Below are 10,095 nucleotides of genomic sequence, written 5' to 3' on the forward strand. Positions count from 1 at the left end.
GCAGGGGGAGGCCTTACTGAGGAATCACTTACTCTTGCCCCAATGAGGCAGAAGCCTGTGGGACACTAGCAAGAACTGATGTGCAGACAGACCATACTGCTTTATAGCAGGGACAGAACTGCAGCAGCATGTTTGTCTGCTGCAAGCATGTGATTTCTCAGTGCTCATGTCATTCTAATAAAAAAGATGGTTAGTGGTGGAATTTTGAGGAAAGCATGAAATACAAGGGAAATTACTTCGTAGCTTGATTATGTTCCCACAAAATCACTGGGTGCTTGTTGGGAGCTGGCTGGGCACTAATTAAATGCATGTTTGCTCTTTCACAGATGTGATTACCTCTTTTCTTCTCTTTGCTGATAGCTGTGCTTTCCTGTTCCCCCCAGCATCACCGCCACGGCAGCCAGCATTGGAGCTGCAGGTATTCCCCAGGCAGGACTGGTGACTATGGTCATAGTGTTGACTTCAGTGGGGCTGCCTACTGAAGATATTACACTGATCATCGCCGTGGACTGGTTTCTGTAAGTTTTCTGCTCAACAGTATGTACTGCTCTGTGCTTCCTGCCAGTGCTTACAGAGTTCATCTGCGTTCCCAGAGTATCTGCTACAAGCAGTCTCCTTAACTTGTATCATTAATGTCAAAACACACCTTTATCCATGGGACCTTTGCACAGTAGCCCTCTCTGCTCATACTGGAGTCTTCCCCACATACTTCAGGGACCCAAGGCACCAGAGGTCACTTGCAGATCAGCTTGGTCACCAGGCAGAATGGCTTTAGTTTGCTTTATCTTGAAAGACATGCAGAAACTATCTGTAGACCTTTAGGTACAGGTTGGGCCAGTAATATGCAGGTTCACACTGCAGAGGCATGGTTCTGTCCTACCAAGGAAGGAAGGTGGGATAAGACTGGACTGTACAACGTTGAGGAGTGTCTAGATGGGTGCAGTTACCCAGCTCCATCTCTGCTATCTTTCCCTTTTAAAACTTAGGACAAGCAATTTCATACGAGTTCTCTTAGAAGATTTGATCCTATAGCTGCACCAACTCATATGTTTATATCAGATTTTTTGCACTTTTTTGTAAAAGAAAAAGAAAAAAAGCAACCTAAGTATGCCTGACATTACAAAGCTCATATGAGTCTGCAGAAAGACCAGAGAAGACCTTTAGAGAGGAAGCTGCCTATGTAAAATCGTAAAAACAATATTTCCCTTATTTTGTGAGAAATTTAAAATGTTACAGTAAGAAATGGGGAATGCAATGGAACAGGAATGAATATGAAGGCTGGCACCTGCAGAGCTCAGGGTTAACAATCAAGGACAGCTCTCTAGGAGTCATTCAAAGAGCCATAACTGAAAAGCCTCCAGCTTTATAAGCCCTGTTTGCCTACGCAACCTTAAGTGTTCAGCTCATCAGCTATTTTCCTGGCAATGTTGAAGTGCTGATTATTAGAGAAACATGAGAAGTGAAGTTTCATTACAAGTGTTTCTTGAAACCTTGTTTCTTCACCCCCTTAGCTGACACCAAGAAGCTGTATTTCATTTTTCTTCTCTTTGATTTTTCAGGGATCGCCTCAGAACAACCACCAATGTCCTGGGGGATTCTCTAGGTGCTGGCATTGTGGAGCATCTCTCCCGCCATGAGCTGGATGCACAGGACTGCGAACTTGGTAATTCTGTGACTGAGGAGAAAGAGCAGCCCTCCCACCTGGTCTGCCCACAAAACAGCACGCACAAGCACTACAGGAGTGAGACAGCACTATGAAATCAGGCAGCAGAGTGCAGATTAATGCTGTAAAAAAGTCAAGACTTGAAACAGAAATCTATAGTGGAGGACAGAGAAAAATCCTCTTTCCAAGATCCAGCCCCACCCCCAATCTTCTCCTCATATGTAGCCTTTCCTAGTCCTTTTCTTCTCATCTTCATCATCAGTTGGAAAGAGAAAATTAAACTTTTTCTTACTTTAGAGTTAACTGTTTCTTGGGACCTGCTGTTAGAGAACCAGCAAGTGCTACAAGTATAGTATATAAGGAACTAGAAGCTGGACTGATTAGTCCATCCTATGCACTACTGACTAGAAATTTGCTACAGCTCTTACTACTTTTCCCCTGATTTCAGAGTCACAGACTAGTTACTGTGTAACCTCCTTGCGTTTTACCTGCCTTGTACACATGCCTGGCATGCAAAAGCAAAAGGACTTAAAGTAGCTGTCAGCCACCATCTGCCTTGGTATTCATTGGTATTTTGCAGTCTCCAGGTAAAGAACAGTTAATTTCAAGTCACAATACTGTAAATGCAAAGAAAGATTTACTCCACAAAAGCCTGATTTAGTCATTCTTATTGGGGTTCTAGAGCTAGCTTTGAATACAAAATGAATGAGCTGGATTAGGAGCTCCCCCATTTCTGAGAAAAGCTAAATGGTGTCACCTGTGATTAACATGAAAATGTTGCCTTGATGTCTCCTCCTTGCAAGATACAGCTGCACAGCAGGGAAGCCTTTCTTGGTCAGTGGCTTCTCCCAAGAATGAGACACTTTTAGCATAGGCTGTTCAGAGATCTCTGGAGAATCCCAGCACTCTTGTTCAACTCCTGGCAAGAATTTTTGACAAACAGGAAGAGTCTGACTGGCAGCGCAGAAGCCAGAGGGAAAGCAGAGGAGGGTCACGTCCCTCCTGCAGTCTGCTAGTGCTGCCCACCGCAGCACAAGCCCCAGCCCATCTGCAATAGCAGCTATGTGCTTAGGTAGTGCTCTCCTTTCTCACAATCCTGGTGTTTGCACATTATGTTGCTAAAGCTTCCCAAGAACTTCTCAGTTCTCTAGCAGCCTTTGTGAATGTAGATATTAGAGTCCCTCAACTCCTGAAGAAATGTGGGGACCATACAGCAGGGACAAGGCTTGCTGTGCTGGCTGGTAGCACAAACAGAGGTCAAAAGTTTTGCATTAATGGAAGCAGCTAAAGGATTATGAAAGCTGTAAACAAAGAATTGATTAGTGCCATAATCTAGCTTGTGAGCCAGCTCTTCCCTCTACTGAGCTTGAACAGCAGTTAACTTCATCTCTTTTGGAAAGCAGTTCTCCTCCTGCTGAAACTAGAAGGGTAAATACAAAGTTTAAGCACCGTTTGCCTGCATGAGCTGCTGGAGGTACCACCATGCCAGCAATGACTCCTTGCTACCCCAGATTCGCTCAGAAAACAGCTTTATTCCTCAGCGTAAAGCTCTGAGGAAAGAGTTCCTCTGCTCATCTTTAGCTACCATTCACAGAATGTTCAGTCACATTGCTCTAGAGTCTGCTTCAAAATATCTCCATCTTTCTACAGCTCATCGTCTTTTATAGATAATACACAGCCACTTTTCATCGTTCTGGCAATTGCACAAGCTTGCCAGGTCCCTAGTTCATAAACACAGAGGTCCCTTCAGGTTATATTTCTCTGTTCCTACCAAATGGAGCTCAGCTTCTGTTTTACACACTCGGGCATAAGCCCATGTGACATCTGGCATATCAGAGAGGTCCAAGCAGCAAATAGGGACCTGCTTCATCCATGCTCTGTCCTCCCACCATGGAGTGGCCAGGAACATGGTATGCATTTCTCACTTCAGTAAACAGAATCAGCGGGACTTACTCCATCATCTCCACATCCATGAATTTAATGTCTGGATACAACCAGAAGGTGGAAAGGATCTACAGTTTTGGGGCTACTAAATGTAACAGCCCTGCTTTAGAAATAGCGAAGCTGAGAAACGGAAGTAAGCAGCCTCTTGTGGCACAGCCAAACTATCTAAACTGAGCAGCTTTTACTTGAGGATATCAATTAGTCTATGCATTCCTTCAAACTCCATATATTGATTAAACCTCTCCCACGCTCACTTTTCAGGCTGATCCTTTTCATCCAAAACCCCTAGCCATACACTCAGAGCTGCATCTGAACATGCCTCAGGAAGGAAAGTTAGTTTCTCAGCAGTAACTACACTGTCTGTAAAACACTTCTTGAGGTGCTCAGAAACACCAGATCCTGTGTTTCTTACTGGTCCTTCAGGAATTGCAGTATAGTATTTATTGGTGCTGCCACAGTTCCACATCCTGCAGACAAACAGTTCTCTGTTTTCATGAGTTGGAAGATATTCGGGAATCTGAGATAAATGAGCAAATATGTCTCTTTCAAACAAAAAACAGACAACAGAGCAGGAAAGATTCTAATGAGTTGCAGCTCTATGAAGAAGTAGCCAGTCCCTAAACATAAGGAGCAGGCTGTCTCCTGGCTCTGGGAGACAGCTTGCTTCTTCTGACATCAGGTCTGCGCTAGCAGAGGTCAAGCTGCTGTCATATAGTTATGTAACTGGCTGTTCTTATCAAATCTCATCCCTATTTTGTAATTGAAAAGATTCTTAGATGCACAGTTTTTGACTTCCTGCATGCTTTAGCTGATGTAGAGCACCCTTCCTCCCCCTTTTGAGGCTCAGAGGGAATCAGACCCTTGTTCACCAAACCGAGAGGATTATCAGTCAATTTGTATAAGCCTTGGCTTTTATAAATAAATGTTTAGTTACAGTTACATCGAGACACTTTTCCTGTCTGGGCTTTCTCAGCGGTAAGGCCTGAATTAGACTATTTAGTTAGACTACTTAACAAAATTAAGTTGGTTAGACTATAACCTCCTGCATAACAGCCCAGTTCTAGGAAAAAAAAAAGTCATTCTAACAAACTCAGAGAGGACCAATGAAGTGCTGGATAACATTGTTTTCCTATCCTTAACCTGCTGAGATATGCCCACGGTCAGGGATCCCACAGGGAAGGCTCACCACACCTCTAGGTAAGCATCTCAGGCACGAAACTGCACCACCCACCCTAAACAGGTGACTTTCTATCTGTGTTTTAATGTATACAGCTGTTTAACAGGATTTACTTAATCCTCTTGACAAAACACTTTGAAATAAGCAGATGTAAACTGCTGCATAACCTCTTACTGGGGAACAGCAGAACACATTTTTAGCCAGAAACATAGTTACAACATCAAGGCTGCAAAGTCTAGAACAAGACAAGCATTATGTATTAACATGCTTATTCATAATTTTCCATGAATTTATTGGAGATCAATTTTTGAGGCAAAACTAAGCCTTCCAGAAAAAAAGAATATTTGGTTCACAGCAGTGTTTGCCATGCTCTGCATTCCAGTAAAGCATTAGAAAGGTTCACAATTTAAGAGTAGCTTCTAGAAGGACAGTAATTCCGGGAGTGGGACTGTAAATAACACTCACAGGATTACATCACTCAGGGATGCTTGAAATGTTAAGAGGCAACAAAATCCACCTGCCTAAATCTTCTTGGCCATAATTACAGGAATAGAGCAATTGTTGTTACTTTCATGATATAGTTGTTGTTTCTTTTTTTCCTGTCTTTAGTAAGAATCATAGAAAATAGAGCCGAAAGAGACCCCCAAAAGTCATCTAGGCCATCCTGTGCAGGAGGGCTAGTGCCAAAAGGTGCTTGTTAAAGCTCTTCCAGTCTCTAGGTTATGTGTTTCAGTACAGTTTTTCCTAACATAAATCTCTCTTGTTGCAATGCAAGCACATTATTTCTTGTCCTGTCCCAGTGAGCAGGATAGCAAGTCACTATCCTCCCCTTTGCAGCATTTTTAACGTGTTTGAATACGATTATAATGTCTGCTCTTCTCCTTTCTAGACTAAACAGACCCAGTTCTTTCAGTATACCCTCACAGGTAATAATCATTCACGTTCCTCTCCTCTGGACTTTTTCCGTGTTGTTCCACATCTTTCTTAAAGTGGAGTAACTAAAATTTGACACTATAATCCAGCTAAAGACTTATTAGTGCTGAGCACCGAGGAAAGAGTACTTCATGTAAATTTTAGATCTTAGACTCAAGTTACCGTAGTTTAACAGAGTATCATTTATCAACTGATCATGGTAACTGTCCATGAGGCTTCCACGCAGCAAATTCAAGTCTGTTCAGTTTATCTTAAACCTTAGTGAGGTCAGACTCTAACCTGGATGAGATGGTTATACCTAAAGACTGGATCTTAATCAAGAGTTTTAAGATGTATGTTGCACTAGCTTGTATTTACAGTGGACTAAAGATAGCACTAACTTACCATTACTACAGATCTACCGACATGGTAACATGAGTCTAAACATTTCTAAAGAACAGTTATAAAAATCCAATAAAGTGCTTTATTTTTTCACATCAGCATGATAGCATCAAGTCCACTCAGGCTGTGATCCATGATAATCCCTACATAACTTTAAGCAGAATTGCTGCATAGTTAGTAATTTCCCAGCCTGTGTTTGTGCAGTTGATTATTGCTATCTGAGTACAACAAATTATATATTTAATTGCCTTTTCTTTTTTTTTTTCTTTCCAGACTACTTCTCCAACTTGTCAAGAAAGCATTGAATTCTAATCCGGAAAAGACTTACTGTGTATGAAGGGCAAAAGGAATGTCTGAACTGGAAGAAAAGATTGTTAGACTGGACTCCCGTCCAAATGTGAATTAATTCTGGGAAGTTCTATGGCTTGGATTATACAGAGAGTCAAACTACGTCATCATAAGGGTCCCTTCCGGCTTTATAATCTACACACATCCTTTCTGGTTTAGAGATATTACAAAGGGTCCTTTTAGCTAGATCATTTTAAAAAGCTATCTGAAAGGATCCTAACAATACTTTAATAAACTCATCAGGACTCTAACCTGTTTTCATGTAACAAAAGGGGCTCTCCATACCACATTGCATTTCAGATGTTCACACAAAGTATGACACTTCAAGCTTTTCCATTTGTGATTTCCTGCTTTCAATGTAATATTAGAAATGGAGCATAGATAAGTAGAGGCCTCATTTTCAGCTGGTGCAAACCACTCTCATGTGGGCAATTTCAGAATTCAGCTCCTATTTTTTAGCTCTGGCACTTACCCATTTTGTTAACCAATTTATGATTGACATAATGTCTTTCTGTTTACAGTATCCAAACAGTAAAGTATTGTCATAAATTCACATATATATATACACATAAACATATAGATACATATATATATGAAGGCAAGTGGCAGGTGCACAAACACACACATACACACAGAGTTAATTTTTTGCTGCTAGAGCTATTCCAAGAATAGGCAATACTAAACTTACTTTATAAAGCTGCGTATTCAGTTTCGATGTCCAACTTGATTAAACCGACTAACTCCATCCTTAAAAGACTACACACTATTTTACCTCATTTCAATAATGAGCTTTCCAAAGGAAGCTCTATCAGGAAGAATTATCCATGCTGATTTTGAGTTGTACTTGCTGGTGACATAACTAGAATTTCTCAATGTGTAGAGAGAATTCTTCACTTTGAGTTCCCTGGACATGTCCCAAGGACCCATGTCCCTGCTGTGTCTGACTGTGCAATGAGGCAGGCTTTAAAATTACAGCCAAGAATACAGAAGTGTTTGTATTCTTTCCAAACTCAAGGTTGCCCTTGTTCTAACTCGTCCTTCAAAACTGGGTGGCTGAAAACATTAAATCATTTTATCAAATGTCTTTTTTTAGTTGCCAGTTATTTGAGAGTTTACAGAATCTTTTCTTTACTGCAGTTCTGCAGCTTCTACTTGCAGAAAATTTCTGTGTTATTCTCCAGTTTGCGTATTCCTAATGATTAGATGGGCAATATTTGGGATGAAGCAAGGAGCTTTCTCAATGCATAAATACATGAGGAGCTTTTTGACCAAGATACATCTTTTCAAAATGAATTTCAAGGAAAAAAAATCATGGAGAACATGGATTTTCAGGCAATAGGCAATGTGTCACATTAAATATTTGCAAAGTACCTGAACATGTGATATATGTACATTGTTTCAGGAGCCACATCTGCCCAGGACATCTGCCTTGAAATTGTCTGTCCTTCTTTTGCTCTGCCCAAGGATGAAAGACAGAAACAGAACTCACTGCCGCATAGCGTGTTTATAGCATTCCAGCAGGTTGACTATGTTAATTCTTGAGGGCTTTCTCTTCATGCTGAGTTTCAGTGTTAATAGTTTGCATACTTGAAAAATAAAGGGATTTTTTTTCCATGATGCTTTTCCATGATGATTTTTTTTCTATTCTTTTTCCTCAGAAGCATGACCTGACAAAGTTAGGGATGTTACCTTAAGCATTATTTATTACACTCCCTTATCTCCGTGTACCTGTCATGGGTCAAATACTGAAATCAAATTCTTACAAGGCCTTCTCCTAAAGCTTTTGCTTTGATGCTGCCTTTTGCATATGCCTATAATCTAGCAGAGATACACAAGCTTACTTTCTATAGAGAATACAGCATGTATGCACATACCTCTGTCTGGGAAATCTACACAAACCTCTGCAGGTTATGTGGAAGAGGTCTCAGAGCCTCAGCAATAATGAGTTTAGACTTCTTTGTCAAATGCTGCATTAATGGCATGATGGTATTTGAGCAATGGTCAAAGCTGGGGTATCCTTTCTCTGGGTATCCTTTCTTTTTGCCTGAAGACAAGAAAGTTTCACTCCCTGAGGGAAAAAGTATCCAGCATCAATGCTCATTAGACAGTAGGATCTTACTGAAGATCCTACTGCCACTTGATGGCCTCTTCCATCTAGTTCACCTAGGTCAAGAGCTCTGGCCTGGCAGTTGGTGAAAAGTGTCAGATTGTCTCCCTCAGCCCTATACGTCACACTACCCAATAAGGATACTACTTAATCTGGATGTCTGCTTTTCTGCCACCAATTGATTTGTGGCTGGCATCGGGATGAACTCATGGCCAAGGTGTTAGAGCATTTGCAGACAAAGGGAAAACTACAAGAATGCTTTCTTTTTTTAGGGAAGAGTACATCAACCAGTTTATCCTGCCAATGCTCCAGTACTGATCCAACACCCCAAGCTGACCCTGTACCCCACCCTGTCTCCAGAAGCTCTGGACTTTCTAGAGGGGTTTGCACTGGGTCTCTGCAGGGGTCTTGAGCCTCTCCTGGAGGAGGGGATCAGGATGTGGTCTTCATCTGCAACCAAGCCCACACCTCCTACCGTCTCGCTTCTGCAGACTCTCCTATGTGATGCAAGTAATTTAGCATGGAGCATGCTTATATGCACCTTTTCCAATTATCTGCAGTGGCTCCAACATAACCCATAGTTCTTTACTATAGAATCACAGAATTGCAATATAGTTGAGGTTAGAAGGGACCTATGGAGATCATCTAGTCCAACTCCACTGCTCAAAGCAGAGTCATCTAGAGCAGGTTGCTCAGAACCTTGTCCAGTTAAATTTTGAATATCTCCAAGGATGGGGACTCTACAACTACTCCGAGCAACCTGTTCCAGTGATTGATTACTCTTACAGTAAAAAAGCCTTTTCGTTATTTCTTGTAATGAAATTTCCTGTATTTAAGTTTGTGCCCATAGCCTCTCGCCCTTTCACCGGATATCACTGAGAAGAGTCTAGCTTGGTCTTTACTTACTCAAGGTTCTCCTAAGACTTCTGAGCTGCTGGTCTTCTATCAAGACCAGAACATGGAGGCCATTTGCAGTAACTGTATATCCTACCGAATCCAGCTGAGCCCCTCCTGCACAATCCTACCTCTATGCACAAGTAGCAGAAGCCTCTTTGAGGTCCAGAAAGATGGTGCTGGCATGCATCATTAAGATCAGAAGCTTCCTCAGTGATGGCCAGCAGGACTTGGTGGATTTCATTCTGCTTGTCTGACATTTGGGATGGCTCAGTCACCACGTCCCACACAGTTTGCTCCAGGAGAATCATAGAAAGCTGTCTCGAATCCTTAAATCCTCTCCTGTTGTGAACGAGTCTTGCTGGAAGGTAGTCCTCACCTCTCCTCAGCCTGAAGGCCTCTTTCGCAGACCTCTGTCCCAAAAGGACCCCTAAAACATGACATCTGAGCAAAGTGCCTTGAACTGTGCTTGAAATTATCTTTATGTGTTCACGCTTCCCTCCGTTTCCTTGTCCTCCCACTAGCGCCCACCCATCTGGAGAAGGCAAAGAATCCTGATGGTCTAGCTTAGATTCTAATCTCGCTTCTTGACCCAGTGAGGATGAGGTTGGAAAATCCTTATGGACAGTGGCCAGAGGCATGTTCATA

At 41.9% G+C, this 10,095-nt stretch overlaps 1 protein-coding gene across 3 annotated transcripts in view; it reads left to right on the forward strand.

The window, feature by feature from the left end:
• Nucleotides 1-8,063, forward strand: part of LOC134151457 (excitatory amino acid transporter 4-like) — a 31,315-nt gene extending 23,252 nt beyond the window's left edge. Inside the window, exons 10-13 of one of the 3 annotated variants that reach the window (XM_062595986.1) lie at nucleotides 384-518; nucleotides 1,560-1,663; nucleotides 5,674-5,710; nucleotides 6,372-8,063. In XM_062595986.1, coding sequence (XP_062451970.1) covers nucleotides 384-518; nucleotides 1,560-1,663; nucleotides 5,674-5,678 — 244 coding nt within the window. In that variant the 3' untranslated portion in view covers nucleotides 5,679-5,710; nucleotides 6,372-8,063. Of the gene's footprint in view, nucleotides 1-383; nucleotides 519-1,559; nucleotides 1,946-5,673; nucleotides 5,711-6,371 lie in introns of those variants that run through there. The other 2 variants (XM_062595985.1, XM_062595984.1) reach the window with 2 other exon arrangements.
• Nucleotides 8,064-10,095: the final 2,032 nt, after the last annotated feature.

The sequence above is a fragment of the Rhea pennata genome, chromosome 27 (assembly GCF_028389875.1).
Source record: "Rhea pennata isolate bPtePen1 chromosome 27, bPtePen1.pri, whole genome shotgun sequence".
Classification (NCBI taxonomy): domain Eukaryota; kingdom Metazoa; phylum Chordata; class Aves; order Rheiformes; family Rheidae; genus Rhea; species Rhea pennata.